At 41.2% G+C, this 16,731-nt stretch overlaps 1 protein-coding gene across 1 annotated transcript in view; it reads left to right on the top strand.

The window, feature by feature from the left end:
- The window catches only part of LOC104828650 (probable acyl-CoA dehydrogenase 6), a 78,159-nt gene that overhangs the window by 58,553 nt on the left and 2,875 nt on the right, over positions 1-16,731 (top strand). The window contains exons 6-8 of the mRNA XM_010562486.1: positions 5,868-6,041; positions 12,092-12,253; positions 12,409-12,559. Coding sequence (XP_010560788.1) covers positions 5,868-6,041; positions 12,092-12,253; positions 12,409-12,559 — 487 coding nt within the window. The remainder of the gene's footprint in view (positions 1-5,867; positions 6,042-12,091; positions 12,254-12,408; positions 12,560-16,731) is intronic.

The raw sequence follows: 16,731 nt of genomic DNA, 5'->3' as shown, positions 1-16,731 counted from the left end.
AAGATATAATTAAAAATAAGGCCAACATTTTTTTTTAAAGTTATAACATCCAGTGTCTTTCAGTTTTGGAGAAGTTCCACAAAACTTTTATCTTGGTTTTCTGTCCCCAAAAGGCATGAAGACACAAACAGTACACAAAATAAATAACATATTACCCTATTTACATAGATCTTTGCTACATATGAACTATATATAAAATGTTCTTAAATTATCTTTCCAAAATAGCATTAAACTCTTTCCTGTTTTGTATGAGGACTGGGGAGCAGAATATATACTTCTTTTTTCAATGAATGGAGAAGTATTTTTAAGCTTGCTGTCTTATTTCTTCAGAAAATATTGAAAGTGATTCTCAAACATGTGAAAATAGAAAGATAGAGTTTAGAGATTTCAAACTTGGGAAATACCTGCCAAAACTATCTTATCCCACATGCCAACACCTGCCTCTCAGGAGCCCATGGGCAGTGTCTGACTCCGTTAGGATGGGTTTACTGACCAGCTGTATTGAATACTAGAAGGATGCAATGTTGTGCTGTGATTGTATTGTGTGGATGGTCCTATCTTCCTCCGATAACCATCCTCCACCGCCCAACCTGGTGGGCTTGCTGAAGAGAAGTGCAGGCATACCCAGGGTGCTTCATGGCTGTGCTCCGCAAAGGGATGTTTTTGCCAGGGCGCTACTATTGCTATCAGTTTAAATTACAAGAAGAGTCTGTGAGTTAAATGTGGGCTGGAGTGAAAGTTTCAAAGATCTTGGAAGCAGGGATTTGTTTTTGAAGACAACTAGTAATTTGGGTGAAGGCACTGAAGAAATACATCCTGATCTAAGGGTACAAGTTTCAGTGGTACAGTCCACATGGTGTCTGTTCCTGAGTACTGCTGCAAGGTCTGCAGACTAATGTGCTGTATGCATAAAGGACATCATTCAGAGAGGATACAGTCAAAGTTATGTCGGCAAGGATCTTTTGCAGTTTTAACGCCTGTTCAAAAGTTTTTAAACTTTTTTGGTTTTCACTCTTAATATTTAAAAAATTATGTAATATATTAAGTTATTTAATAAATAATATATAATCTATTTTAACACATTTTAAATATATAGTATCTATTTAATATATAATAATGTATATTAATGTAATTATATATTAATAGAAAATATTTTTATTCATTCAATTTGGAGTATTTTACATACAAAATATATGTCATTATCAGCATTTCACACATAGGGACACCACCATGGCAGTGAAGTGAAGGTCCATATGTTCACTTAATGGGTCAGACTGAGAACAAAACCCAGGTCTCCAATGTTGCAAAAGAGCGTGATGAGAGCTACTTAAGGGAAAGTCTTGTAAGTGAATTTCAGTATGGAATAAGTCAAGCAAGTAAGTGAGTTGCCCTGGGAATTAAGCAAGTTCTGAGTGCGTTGTGAGTTTCTGCAACCTCTGCTCATGCAAGACGGGCTTTGAATGGAAGCTCACAGAAGGTGGACCTGAGCTGCTTCACTAGTTGTTGACTTTGTCCTTATTGATAAGTGATGAGCGAACATGTAACTCAGAGCCAGAATCTCCCTGAACTTCCAGGTAAATTCACTTTTCAGCCATCTGCATGAAGTCCTCCTTGTGATTTTTCATGAAAGGTTCAGAGCGCAAATGCAATATTACTTCTCCGAGATCAGTTTTCCAAAAATGACAAAGTAGGCCAACCCACTGTTTAGAGGCAGATTGAATATGTAGGAATCGACTTAGAGGTTTTCAGCTACTTTGCTTATTCCAAAAAGACAGGTGAGTCATTGTAGCTTTAGGAGGGGTGTCGTTAGGTCACACAGCCTATACACAGACCTTCTTTACCTGCAGTAAAAGGATTTTGAGTAGAAAAATTGCCTGAATCTCCTGAAGCTGACCTGCAGAAGTGTAGAAGTCTTCCTAGAAACAAAGATTTAACTCTGCAAAGTGTATATGCTTCCATTCTTCTGTGTGGTACAGATACTGACCTCCAAAATGGTCACTGTACCAAGATGGGTGACCTTTTGAAATGACGTATTAAGATGGTTGATTGTGCTCAATGGGTGGGTCAAATCAGAAGTGAAATTTCTCAGGAAGACAAAGAGGAAAAGTATGGAAAAGGCTGCCTTTTGACACAGATGTGAGGAGGAAGCTCCAGCTGGTTTGATACATCCTAAGGATGTCTGTCTGCCAGAGATTGTGCTCCTTGGAGGGCAGCAGACAGAGACTGTACAGGAAGCGTCTGGAGGACGTCGCTGAATGATGCACTGTCAAGCGTCTGTAGATGTACGTGTGTCAAAGCTCAAGAACAAGTGCAATGGAGAATGAGTGTGTTATGTCTGACTTTACTGCTGCAGTCACCAGCCTATATGGCAGGGTAAGGAAGGGATCCAGGGCGCAGCAGTAACTCATTCCTTACTAGCAGCTGGAAGGACATGGGAGACTAGTCCAGCATTTTTCATGAAAATATTGGTTTGTACTTGTATAATGTGGTGATAAAAAAAAAAGTTCCAAGTCTGAAAGCATGTTATTAACTACAACTGGTAGTTTATTGGAGACATGAAGTAGGATTTGCTTCTTCTAATTTTAGGTGTGTACGGTGTCCTGGGGTGAAGCAAAACATGGTCTAGATTTGACACTGTTGAGTAGATTTCTCGTAAAGGGAATTTGGATAACGGCAGTGTGGATTCATAGTAGATATCCAAATTAGGTGAATAGTCCTCATGCTAATGATGTCTTAAAAAAAAAGCTGAATTTCTCATATGATGAAAGAGAATCTAACAAGTCGTAAAATGTCTATGTGCAAGATATATAGACAAAGGGCTTGCAGCCCTAATCTGGTAACTATTTGTGCGCTGGTTTGTCCTCCGAGTCCTCAGATAGCACTAGGGTAGATTGCAAGGAGGAGATAATAAAGTGAAGAGCATCCAGGAAAGGGGAAGAGAGCATGTTTCTCAGGCTGCAGTTTAAAATGTGCTTCTTTCCATTTGTAATGGCACTAAATGGTGTCAGGGGAGAGTGACTGCCTTTCTCTCAAGATAGAATATAGGAAATAAAAGACATTGTCAGAAAGCTGGAGGAGCGGGGGAAAATGAAAAATCAAAGATACTTGGGAAGAACTGCCCAGGAAGAGGTACAGCAATCTCTCTCAGTGATACTGGTGCAGATAGCACAAATGGCTCTGTTAGAGTGATTTTTAGTAAGTCAGGGACTTGGCCATGCTGGATTGAGATTTGTGTTTTATTGGATGGCTTGTGGTTTATTTAATACAGACAAACTCCAGGAGTTACCTGGGCAGATGATTTCTACTGCTGCTGGTATTTTTTAGTATACAGTACCCCTTATGAAGAAAATGAAGATAATTAAACTAAGTAAAGGAAGATTTTGATGCCCATATTGTAGCCAAAGGGATGATTATGTATCATTGTCTTCAAAAAAGAGGAAATGTAAAGTATGTGCTAGCAGCAAAGAAGGCACTACATGAGGCTGATGCAGTTTTGCCTCCTTCTGAGTGAGAAACATGAATTAATCTAAGAGCGAGTGAAACTGGTAAGGCACAACAAAGCGGGGATGCTGCTGGATTCAGGAAACTTAAACACACAACCCAATCTGGAAAAAGTGTGGGTAACACATGTAGCTCCTCTAACCAAACCTGTAAGAGCTTTCTTCAATAGTTGTTGTTTTGTGTGGATCTGGGGAAATACACAACAGGATTGATTTAGCAATAGAAAGAACTGGCGGCCGTTGTACTTTTTCCAGCAGAGTCCTTAGTAAACCACGCACTAACGAGCAGTAAGTGCATTTTCATATGGGTGAGGAGCAGTGATTGCATAAAACCAGCTGGAAGTAGTCTGAAGACATGATCTCCGAGACTCTCAAAGAAACCAAGCTGCAATATTCCAACAGGAAAAGATGTTCCAGAAATCATTTGGGCCTGTAAATGGTTCAGTGTGTGTGTTTGTTTAGCTCTGATTTTAATACAGAAACAAATGACAAATGCTTTTTTGGCATGACTGGGTGCAAATTGCTGGATAATTTTCTATCCAAGAGTCAAAAAATTTTTATACAGCTGTCCTGATTTTCTTCCTGCATTGAACACATATCAAAGCAAGTATTCCTAACACATAATCTGTTTAGAGATTGGCTGGTGGAGAAAAGTCTTGAGTACAAGGTGTGGAGGTCTATGTGGACCTTATTCTGAGAGCAGTCTTGGCATTTGGAAATAGTGTCAGTATTTCATCTCTGTGGAGAGATGAAACTTTCCATAACCTTATTCAATGCAGCCAGAGGGAGTGAATTTGAAGGGGATGACTGCCAACTTCTTCTGCCTGCAAAACCAAAGTAATTTTCACATGGCTGAAGGCCTCCTGTTGGTAGAAGTTGAGGCATCTATATTAGTTCAGAAAGAGATGTTCACCGAAAGCCATGAAGGGGAGCAAGGTACAAACAAGTACAGAGAGGGACCACAACAATTTGTGCGGTGACCAAGTCCTACTAAGCCGTGTTAGAGAATAGTAGAGGATTGGAAAAAAAAAATATAATAAAGAGGAAAATATTACCAGAATACCTCCTCATTGCAAAACTGGTTAGAGTACTATGTATGTGGGTAGTAAAATGTTTGGTTTTCTGCAAAGGCATATATGCTGATTTGGAGGACTGTTTTTCTATGTATATTGACTTGGCAGATGTAATCAGTATGTTTTGCACAAATCCTCATACCTGGTTGTTGGCCTCAGTTTACCTCCGAAACATTCTTGACTTCCACCCCAAATGTTCGCATTAGCCCCAGAGCAACAAGGAGGTAAAAACTGAAAACAAGGGAATTGCCACAAAAAAATCAGTGGATGTCTGTTAAATTCTCATGGCACAGTGGTAGGCCACGCTTGTATCTGAACAATAGCAAGAAGGAACGTGTAGCTAGGAAAAAACAAAAACAGGAAGGAGTCCTACCTGATGCGACTAGGTTGCTGAAATCCTATGTGGCCAAACCTGAAGGAACTGGGTTCATCTCTAATAGACCATTGCATGTGGGATCAGAGTCAGTGCTGTGTAAGAGAGGTCTGTGGGGAAGTAAACCCTCTTCACAAGCATGTCCACATGAAAACTCAGAGGAATGAATTGAGATCATTATGAACCCTTCTATGACTACTTAGATGAACTAAACAGTATTGTGTAGGCCATCATAAAATACATAGTTTTAACAAAATTTGGAGTTGATATGGAATTGTTGGATGTTTGTAGCAGTTATGAATTTGAGTCTAATTTTTTACTATTAGGAAAAAGTGGTGTGGTGTGATTATAAACTTTGTCTCCTACATGTACCAGAAAAAATCAGGATAGGCTAGAAAGGAGAGGATAAATGTGGAAGAGAGGGAAGGAAGAGGATTTCCAGGAGGAGAAATTCTCTAGTTGCACCTTAAAACATAGCTCTGTTTTTGTCATTATTTCTCTACTGTTTCACAGCAGTGCAGGTACTCAGCAAATACTGCTAAATTGAATTCCAGCATTTTATTATAGTGCACTAAAAATGAAACATAAGCAAATAAATATTGCATTGTTTCAAGATGTGCATGAAGTAAGATTATTACTACTAGTAAACAATTATTATTTGGGGACATAATGAAAAGTGGGACTTTTACAATTACAGTTTCTGATTTGCTGGTTAAATAAAATGGAAAAAGTCTTAAAAATACAATGTGGGCCATTTTGCTCTTAAATTCCAGAATACTGTTGGGTTTTTTTCCTAAAGGTAGGTTTCACTGTAGTCTCGGCACATACCTTCACATCTGTAAACTTCGCTTTCTTAAAATGCTGTACTTGTACATAGTGCTCCTATTTTTTGTGACCTTTCTAATACCCTTTTTTCTTCAGGCATTCATGTTGCTAAAAAGATAGACAAACTGGGCATGAGGTCATCGGACACAGCTCAGATCTTTTTTGAAGACGTAAGGGTCCCCAGCAAAAACCTCATCGGTGAGGAAGGAAAGGGTTTTACGTATCAGATGTTGCAATTCCAAGAAGAGCGGCTGTGGGGAGTAGCCACTGGTAAGTCATAATTTGTGATTCTGGAGCCAGGCAGGGACACGGGTCACCCTTTGCATGACTAACAGCACTTTCCTTTTATTGTAAATTCCAAAACCTCTTACAGTCTGTTTCTGAAATCTGTCATAGCCTGGATGCAGACAACCTTCCCTTTCTGTAGGAAAACTTGAAATAGAAAATATTTTATGAGGCATCACAGAGGCTGGGTTTGCCTTGTTTCTTTTTCTTGGTGCTTTTCTGCTGATAAGAAAATATGGTATCGTGTTATGTCTGCTACAAATATAGCACAAAGGCTATCAAAATACTGGCACAAAATAGAAGGACAGTGATTTTTCCTGTAGCACAATAAGCTATAATGTTTATCCTGGATTTTAGAAAATTAACTTAGTGGCTGTGTAAAGAAGTGGCTCTTACAGGATGTAAGAGCTTTGTTTTGCAGTTCTGTTTTACCTCCATAAATTTTGGACATAAGTGGTACAGCACCAAATTCCTTTCCCTGAAGTTATGCTGTCACAGAGTTCCTGTTACTCTGAACTCAAGCCGTACTCAAATCCATATATTTGAGTAACATGGATTCTGGATATTCCAGGTAACCACATCCAAGTCTGGATTGTCCATTTTCAGCGTCCTAACCTTCCCCCCCACCCCACAGTGTTTGCTTCTTCAACTTAAATATAAAGTGGTTCACTGTGAGAAGATTGGTCCTCTTTAAGTTTCAGGGTTGTATAAATAATCTCACCATATTTGTGCTCCTGTGCATACCCCGTCTGTTGCTGTCTGTATGTGGCTGGGGAATCAGGTACTCTAAGAAGGGATTTTCTGATTAAGTGAGCAAATAAAAAAATCACTCCCTGTTGTGGGTTGATCCCAGACTAAATATTTTAGAGTTCAAAAGCTTTACAAAAATCTTTGGTTTGGGCTAAAATTCTTAGTTCAGCCTGAGATAAACAGTAAAAGTGAGAGTAGTTTTAGCAAAGAGCAGGAGGTTACACTTGCAAGGGGTGCCACGGCAGACTCGGACAAAGAGGAGACATGGTCCTACTGCTGGTCCTGTTTTATTCGGGATGTACGCAGACTGCAAGGACATGCATTGTACTTTTTTATGCTCGGTTTGAAGTCTAAGTTAAACAAAACAATCAGAAACTCTGGGTTGCAGCGATACTCCTCAGGCAGCAGAGTAGCCCACGACATTAGTCATGCCCCAGGCAAAAGTGACGCGCACTGACAGCATCAAAACACAAAGCCTGGCAGGTTAGATCACTCCTGTTAAAACCACTGGCAGCTTGGTACTGTCCAGCCTTGCACAACCGCCTGGCAGTCACCGTGCTCTGCCAGGAAGTCGGACACCAGGTTTCAATTCTTCTTTTTGCCCAGAACCAACACAGCAGGAGCAGGCGAGCCCTCACCCTGGATGAGCGGTCTGGGAAGGGCATCTTCGCTCCCCCGCCATGGCCAGGCAGGGGCCATCAGGGAGGAAGAGCCTTGAGCTCACCAAGGGAGCGGGAGCTGCCTCCTGCAGCGTGGTGGCCAGTGTGTTATACCTTGCTAAGCCCCCTGGTTTTGCTTTTGTCCACTATCTGATATAAAATGCACAAAAGCACTGGGAGCAGGGGCGAGACCCATGGTTTGGGCCAAGTTGCAAACTTCAGAGGTAACCAGTAGTGGTAAACAAGAAAAAAGAGTAACCGATGCTCAGAAGGGAGCCAGGTGCTTGGTGGATGCGGATTGTTACACCACGACATCTAGCTGTTAACTTCCAGTCCTGCAAATGGTTTTACCTATGTTCAACCACAAGTGTTTTGCTGAAGGCTCAGATGTGCAAAACTATGGACGTGCCTTCAGTAGTTTTGTGCTTAGGTCTGCACGTGTAACCCTAGTCCTCACTTCTGGCCCTCAGAAGGACATTTCTGTTCCTTCCCAGTTCATGACTATTTATGTGACATTGAAAATCATCAGTCTGCTTTTAAACACTTTAGGGACCAGTCCTGGTATCCTTGCCTTCACTGCTTCCTAAAACTTGAAGAGGCAGTTGAATGCCATTCTTTTCTCTTTTTTCTTTTTGGGTGTTGTTTTGTTTTGTTGTGTTTGGGGGGTTTTGTTTTAGTTTTTATTTATTTTTAGTATCAAGTACCATGTGCTTCAGCCTTCTCTCTGTTTATTAATTATTTTCTTTTGTGGCTAGATTTCAGAATGTGTGGGGAGTTTTCTTCCTTCTTTACCTTTTCTTTTCTTTTTTTTTTTTTCTTTTAAAACAAATTTTCAGTCAAACAGATTTAAAATATAAATGGAAAACTAATTTCCTGGAATTGCAAAATCTGGTCACAGGTGTGGTCTTTTGTGCCAAGTGACACGTTACCAAAGGCATCGGTAAAAGTCACTGTGTTTCTTGCTTCATTGAAATAGAAGAGCTGCCACGTATCTCTCCCATGTTGTGACACTTGGTAAACGCCATCCACTTGTGGACCTGTTGCACTGATCACAGGAAAAGAATGTTGCTATGGCAAGAAAGCAAACGGTTCTTTTGTGAATTGCTTAACTTGGAGGTAAAAAGGGAGTTCAGTGTGTGTGAGAGAGCAGAATGGCACTTTTCTAATGACTTCTATCTGCTCCTGTAGTCTCAGTTTTATGAGCACCATTGAGTCACGGCCAGTAAGCAGGATGACAGATCCTTTGCATGGGCAATGCGTGTCCTTAAGATACAGATTGCTTGGCTTGGAGCTCACTGTACATCTCACTAGAGAGTGATCAGCCACAGCCTAGGAAAAATGTATTAACTTCCTTTTGTTCTGAGAGGAGACATAGCAAGGCAAAGTGTGTTTACAGTGAGCAGAAGTTTCAAGTGGAAAAATGTAAGTTGGATGGAAGTATGAGAAAAAGATTATATTCTGCATCTGGCAACTTCAAGTGCTTTCACAATACTCAGCTGTGTGGTAGACCGTGTGTTCCTTAGGCTGCCCTAGAGTGACATTTCCTGCACGTGCTGTCAGTTGAAACCCGTGGGGCCAAGTTTGTCTGAGGATGTGGAGAACATTGAATGACAAAAGAGGAAACAAATATACAGAGAGAAAAAAAAAAAAGTTCAGAGAGAAGATGAGTTTCACTGTTAAGAATGGCATTTCTCTGTACTTATATGACTGACCAAGTATTGTGTGCTGTTATGTTGTATAAGGCTGTTGGCGGTCATGGTATTCATGATGTCCTGCGTTTCATTGCTGTTTGCTGCACAGCTAAGCTTTGCCGTGTTAGCTATGCATCACAGAATGGTTTGGGTTGGAAGGGACCTTTAAAGATCATCGTGTCCCATCCCCCTGCCATGGGCAGGGACATACTTCACTAGATCAGGTTGCTGAAAGCCCTGTCTTGTCTGATCTCAAACACTTCCAATTGTGGGGCATCCACCACCTCTGGGCAACCTGCTCCAGTGCCTCAGCACCCTCATCTCATCATAAAGAATTTCTTAGAATCATAGAACAGTTTGGGTTGGAAGGGACCTTAAAGTCATCTAGTTCCAACCCCAAAACATTCTTCCTTATGTTCAATCTAAACCTACCCTCTTTCAGTTTAAAACCGATGCCCCTTGTCATGTTACTACAGGGTCTGGTAAAAAGTCTCTCTCCATCTTTCTTTCAAGCCCCCTTTATATATTGAAAGGCTGCTGCAAGGTCCTCCCAGAGCCTTCCCTTCTTCAGGCTGAACAACCCCAATCTCTCAGCCTTTCTTCATAGGAGAGGTGCTCCAGCCCTCTGATCATTTTTGTGGCCATCCTCTGGACCTGCTCAAGCAGGTCCGTGTCTTTTTTGTACTGTGGGCTCCAGAGCTGGATGCCGTACTCCAGGTGGGGTCTCACCAGCGCGGAGTAGAGGGGCAGAATCACCTCCTTTGACGTGGTGGCCACGCTTCTTTTGATGCAGCCCAGGACTGTCCTTAGAAGATTTCCTCTGTTTATTTCTGTGTGCTAATGGCAGTTCCAGGAATAAGCTGAAGGGCGGTGATGGCAGCTAAGGAAACAGGAGGGTGGATCAGCTGGGGCAGGAAGGAGGCAGTGAAGCAGAGAGGGACACACTGTGAGAGCAGTTTTCTCAGGTCCCCCACTCCCTGCCCTGATGTGTGGTGACAGCCTGAGCAGAGATGGCCCAAAACCCCTTCATGATCTTCAGCCCTTTTGCAAGCAAGACCTAAACAGGTGCTGTTCTCTTCTTTCCCACGCAGTCCTGCTGCCTCCTCTTTGCTGTTTCCCGTCTCTTCTTTCCTTGGTGTTGGATGCTGGGTACCACATGAGTCATGCTGGAGCACCTTGCTCTGACAGACCAACACAAGACTAACCCTTGCCCTTATCCCTCCCACCTCCCTTCTGCTCTTCCTAGCACTGTCATGTACTGTTTAATTTCTCTCCCAGAAGCTCAGACTCGGCTGTATGCTTCCCAGGTATTAGTCCAGGGGCAAGGGACCAGAGGTCCCTAGGAACTTCTTGCTGTTTCTTTAGCATCTTTCAAGCTGGAGACCACAGACATACAAGTGAAAAAGCTGTTAGTGTTATACAAGCTACAGTGTTGTGTTTCATGGTCCTTTGGAAGAATAGGCATGTTCCTCTGTGCAAGAGGTGTCCCTGAATACAGCAATTTATTTTTCTGTCCAGAAAACCAGCATTAGGGTGGCAGCATAGTGTATTAACACAGAAGAAATGAGGACATTATTGTATATGCTCTTTTGAAGAATAAGCATTGAGGCTAGTGTTTGAGAAAGGAGGGGAAAATATTTAAGGAATGAGAAAAGTTGATCACATTATGGAATGTGGGGACAGCATGTGAAAAAGAGTGCTCTGCAGAAGAACTGGTCAATGATCATGGCAGGGGGCAATTGGTTGGATGTAGAGTGCATATGAGAGCAGTATAGGGATGACGTTTAAATAGAGGTGATCTTGAAAGTGATGCAAAAAGGAATATGGCAGCACACCAGGCTCCTGTAAGGCACTGTCATGCGAGTAACTGGCAGGTGGGAAAAGGGATTTTGTAGTAGTCCAGGGCTTGGTTGTATTTTGCATTTCAGATTCAGAGTTTTGTCATTTAGATTCTAAAAGTGAATGGATGTGGTTATGCATATTTTGAAAAGAGAAAATGTGACCCTTCTCATACAGATAGATTTGTGAACTCTCTCCCTCTCCCTACTGCTTGCCATAGTGGCATGGGCCCACATTTGCCAAATGAAATTCTCCACAAATTCAGCACCTGCTATTATCCTAGCTGAGCTGCAAGAGACTGGTAGCCTAGCCCTTCACTTCAAGGCTGGTTTGCCTTGGCAACGAAACTTTTCCCTTTTCTTCTTGTTTAAAACAGGGTATCTCTAAGTTTGCTTAAAAAGTAGCAGCGAACTATTCCTCTTGCTTTAAAGCAGTGTCTGCCATCTTTCTCACCCGTCTTCCAGCAGTATCCTATTTTGATTGTTTCCATTAGAAACACTGTTTAGCATTTACTAAAAGTGGCTGTGAATCTTAATGTTTTTCCCTTCCTTTCTGTGCTGGGATCTGATCACAGAATGCAGATGTAATAAGCAATCTGTTGGTGTTCCTTGATCTCTGAATATGTTTCTGCCTTCTCCTTGAACGCTTCCTTGAATTTGAATTTCTACAGCATTTTGCAGTGAGCATACTGTCTGCGTTCAGATTTTCTTTTGGGATTGTAACAGACCTTCAGGAAACAGGCAGCATGGAAAGCAGGAGTTGCCACAAGCTTTTTGTAGGGCCCTGAGTTTACATACTCATCATTACATAATGCATTCTATGACTTTCCTTCCCTCCTCTCCGCCCCTCTTCATTCTCCTCTGAGTTTTGGTAGTTGGGGCTCAGGTGAAATAGGGATAAAGAGGTCTTCAAGGTACAAGGAAATACTAGGCATTTTTCAGAATTGAAACTGCACCCAAACCGAGCATATGGAATAATTTACTTTAGAAAACCAAATGTATTGTCTGTACAATGTGAAAAAACATCTTTTTCGACAAGAAGAAAAACAACAGATCTGGCTAAAATTATGTCTTGTTCTGTGCTTTGCTTCTTCAAGTCCTGACACCGCTGGAAACTATAATACAAGAAACTATTGACTACACTCGCCAGCGGAAGGTGTTTGACCAGTCCGTCCTGCACAACCAAGCTGTGCATTTCCGCCTGGCCGAGCTGGCAACTGAAGTGGAGCTCCTTCGCTCGCTGCTGTACCGCACTGTGGGTGAGCTCCCACATCTGCCTTCCCAGATGTGCTTCTCTTTATGCAAAGAACGTTGTCAGGCTAAAGGAACATGGGGAGGTGATTGCCAGAGTGGCAGGATGTGATCAGTGACTGTGTGTGTATAAGTGTGCTTTTTTATTTCTTTTTTTTTTTAGCTCTCTATGTGGAAGGCAATGATGTGACAAAATTTGCTTCCATGGCTAAGTTAAAGGCAGGTCGTCTGGCCCGTGAAGTGACTGATAGCTGTCTCCAGTTTTGGGGAGGAATGGGATTCACCAGCGAGGTTCTGGTGAGCAGGTTTTACAGGTAAGCAAGTGGTGAAAATAGGAAATGGCTTTACTGAAATTCGGCCTCTTAAATGTCCTGCTGAAAGATCACCCACTTGAAAAGGGCACTGGCTTCTAGCTGGCATGAATGGTTTTATTCCACTGAATGGCGTGTCACTGATGTACATTGTGGATGCAAGGGCATCCACAGTCCCATTGACTTTGGGGTGACGTGTGAGTGTAAGGACGTAGGCTGACTATTCCTTTGCCAAATCGTGGCTTTGCATTGTGTAGTTTGAACTACTCACAGCTTAGCTTGAATGTCAGGTGAAATAAGTAAACTCCATGTTTTCCCTGATGGTCCTCTGGTACCTGCCAGACAATAGGACAAGGGAAAAAAGGGGAAGCCTACCAACAAGTGATTATTTTTCGCTTTGCTCTTTGTTTGCTTGTAGTCTTGATTACAAGAACAGAACTAAAACAAAACAGAAGACTTCTTCCAAAACCAATGAAAATCAGCTTTATCTTTTTCCCCAAATATATGTGTGAAACTGGAGTTCACCATTAGGCTCCTGCAGTAGTCTTTTCTGATAGCAGTCTCCACCTGATTAGTCACACCAGGTACCGTGTGAGTTATGCGTATGAGAGATGTAGCTGCTTCCAGCAAGTTGTTAGATCATTAAAATGGTACAGAGGCCTTTTTGCAAATGAATTGAAGTCCCTTCAAATTTTACCATATATCTACTTAGAGCAAAATTCTCTCTAAGCGAACAGTTTTCTTGGCAGCTGTTAGGAAAATTCTGGCCTCGGTGTCTTATATTCTGTAGAAGGACCAAAATGGAACTAGCATTTTCTTGCAGTAACAGATTTCAGTTCAGCCCTTATATATATGATAACTAATCAAAGGTTAGCAAAATCAGCTAGTGGTTCAGTTAGTTGAAAGTTTTCGTAAATGTTTCTGTATAAAGTGAGAGCAAAACACTTGAAAAAAAATCTGTAAAAAGCTTGTTTCTTTTTAGTAGATTGAATTACTTTTTCTATTGTTCATAAACTGCTATTAAAAAGAATGCCATTGTGGTAGGTCAGAAAGATCCTCAGTCTTTTTTGCTTTGTGGATTCCTGAAATTTTCTGGTGAAGGTACAGACAGCTACATGGTGGTGGCTTTAAGCCAGCTGTCAATATAATGGTTTTTATTAGTTATTTTTTTCACAGTGTCTTTATTAGCAGCTAATGGTCCATGGTGATGCAGATGCTAAAAGCTACGGCAGTAGGCACTCTGAATAAAATGAATCCTTGTCTTGAAGCGCTTACTGTCAGTGTAGTAATGTGTACAGATTAATGTGCATGTGCTTTTATATAGCTTTAATTTGTCTTTAGATTTCCTAGCCCAGTATATTATTGCTAACTGTGGGCAGGGCTTTTCTATGTGAATTCCAGAGTGGTTTCTAAGTACACCAGCACAGTCATATTTTTCCTGAGAAGAAATCCAGAGTATTTCCTAGTGGTATTAACTGTGTCAGCTGGCTAAAGGAACATATCTTTCTGCCTCTAAAACAAACACTGATATAAATGAGGCTAAAGGTGGTATGATATTCATACTCTAAAATTTTTCTATGAATCAGTGAAATTTCCATCATTGAGTAACCATAAGCTCCAGAAAGAGAGAAGAATAGTATTACCTAAATAAACAATTACAGGTTCAAGTCAGAATCTGTTAATCTGTAATAACAACTGACTTTTCTAAAGTGCAGTATTCTCTAGAAGGCATAAAGATAGCTGTTTCACCATGTAGGTGCCTACACTGGGCTGGTTTTATATATGCAAATGTCTCATTTTCAGTTGTAGGGATTCTGAGGAGAAAGGGTTTGGAAAAGAGTTTTGAGCCCAAATATCAAAGGGTTTAATAGAAAAAATACATGTCAATATAAAAAATAATAGAACTTTCTAGACTCTACCTGACTAGTAGGATTCTGGAGCAGGAGAGCGCCAGACTGGAGTTGTGTTTGTTTATTTTTCTCTCCCCTGTATGAAATGCTTCAAAGACATCATGACTTAAGAGAAACCAATTATTGAACAAATCTACATGAAAACCCCAGGTTGTGAGAGATCACAGGGAGGAAAACTTTTTGTGGCAGTATATTGCAATTTTTTAGACTTCGTGAGTTTTAAAAAAATTTGGGTGGTGATCTATGTATTTTAATAGTAATTATGTACACTTCAGTTGTTATAGGAAGAATTTGTCTGGCCTTCTTAAAAAATTTGGTGTTTTTTTTTTTTATTTTAAGATTGTTTCTAAGTACTAACCACTGTGCCTAACTGCTGCCAGTTCTTACAAGTTTTACTCTTGTGGGGTGTGATGCGGAGAATGCTACCATTTCTTTACTTGCTGCATTGTGAAAGACTTGAGAAAGCAGTACTAAAAATATTGATTGACTGCTCATGTGAAATAGATAAAAGCGTAAATAGCATTGCAAATGCACATAGCTGCATAAGAAAAACATTTCTTTTTTTTCCCTCAACTGTCACCTAGATACTGCAATATGAAGTTTTATTTGTAATTCAGGATAGTTAAAAATCAAACTTCTATATAGTTTTAAGTGGATTTTTTTTTAATAAGTAATGCATTTCCTTCTAAATTATTTTTGTATTCCTCACATGTTTAAAAAGTCAGTTGAAATATTTTATTTGGGTTCATTCTTTATTTCATTTTTTGTATTCTTTCATTCTTCACAAAGCTTGTCTAAACTAGAATGAGTCTAGACAATTGGGGTTTTTTTATCAGTCTTTGTCATAATCACAATTTATGGTTGTACGAAGCGAAACCTATCAATTTCTGCTGACAAAAACAATTTGCTTTGAAGTCAGTAGCTAACTGTTGGGACAAGACTTAATAACGATTCCTCAGTCATCTGTGAAAGCAAATCCGCAGTTTCAAACTTTTTCTGCAGAGGTTTTGAGACAGATGCCTGTCTTTGGTTGACTTTTATGAGTACCTCGAAAGGGAATTTAGGAGATGAAGCACATGATGTCTAGCTCTAATATGGCAAATCAAAGTAGGTAACTGTACAGTGATGACTTTAAAGTGGAGCTGTGCTCCAGAGCAGGGCAGGGTGATGCCCACTCCTGCGCAGCTGTCCCTTCAAAATGCCCCTTAGGGGAAACGGGCAGCGCCATGGGAACGGGCAGGCACGGCTGATGGTGCCTGGGCTGTGCCAGCCTGGCCAGAGGCCTGACACACTGGGTGGTATCAGCTCAAACTTCTCCCTCTAGATCAGAGGCTCCTTTAGATGCTGCTTAATTTGTACAGCCTATAAGCGCTCTAGCTGAGTCTGAAGATGGAAGAAGTCACAAAATATTAAACTTGAGGGTGCATCAATATATTTTGTGGAGAAAAATCTTGCCCGTAATAAAACTTCAAAATAGTAAGTGTGAGAAAAAGGGGTAAATGTTTTGTAACCAAGTGCAATTTGTGCTGAAAGGAAGCAGCGTGTAAATGGCCTTCTGGGAAGCAGTGATACTCCGAGCCACGTAAACCTTCGGAAGGATTTACCAATAGCCTCCTAACCAGGGAAGCAGGGAGCAGCATCTTTGAGGGACCACTGCCATGAAGCCAGGCTGTTAGGGAAAACCAGAGTCACCAAAACTTGCGTTCTTCCCCACGTCTGACCAGCACTGACCACTGCTGGAAAAGGGAAAGAAAATGACTTAGTTTATTTTCTCAGGACTTCAAAGTTATGTGAAGACATCTGTATTGAAGATAGATAGTGCAGCTGGTTCCTCTCAGGGTGTTTGTGAAAAGAAAGGGCTTTCTAGATCCCAATGCCATATGGCTTTCAAGAGAAAAGTGTAGCGTAGAGTGGCTCCCTGAGCAGGCACAGCTTCTCGGCTGCAGGTAGTAAATGGTGGTGGGATGCACAGCTGCAAAGACCATCACATTGTATCAGCTTGAGGCTACAGACAGATGTAGCATGCCATTAGCTCCAGCCTTAGCGCCTGTATAGCACGTTACAAGGTCAAAAGCTTTCCTCATGCTGTGAGGTAGGTAAATGTCCCTACTTTGTGGCTAGTGAAATCGCATGCAAGGGAGAGCTCGGACTGGAGCAAGGACTCAGCCCTGATTTTCAGGATAACTGGGACCAAAAGATTTACAGGCAGGGTGATGGACATGGCTTTGCTTGTGCAAAATCAAGGGCTGAATGGTGCTCTGGATG

The sequence above is a fragment of the Haliaeetus leucocephalus genome, unplaced genomic scaffold (assembly GCF_000737465.1).
Source record: "Haliaeetus leucocephalus isolate CR32 unplaced genomic scaffold, Haliaeetus_leucocephalus-4.0 Scaffold0, whole genome shotgun sequence".
In the NCBI taxonomy this organism is placed as follows: Eukaryota; Metazoa; Chordata; class Aves; order Accipitriformes; family Accipitridae; genus Haliaeetus; species Haliaeetus leucocephalus.
This window is presented reverse-complemented; position numbering and strand designations above follow the sequence as displayed.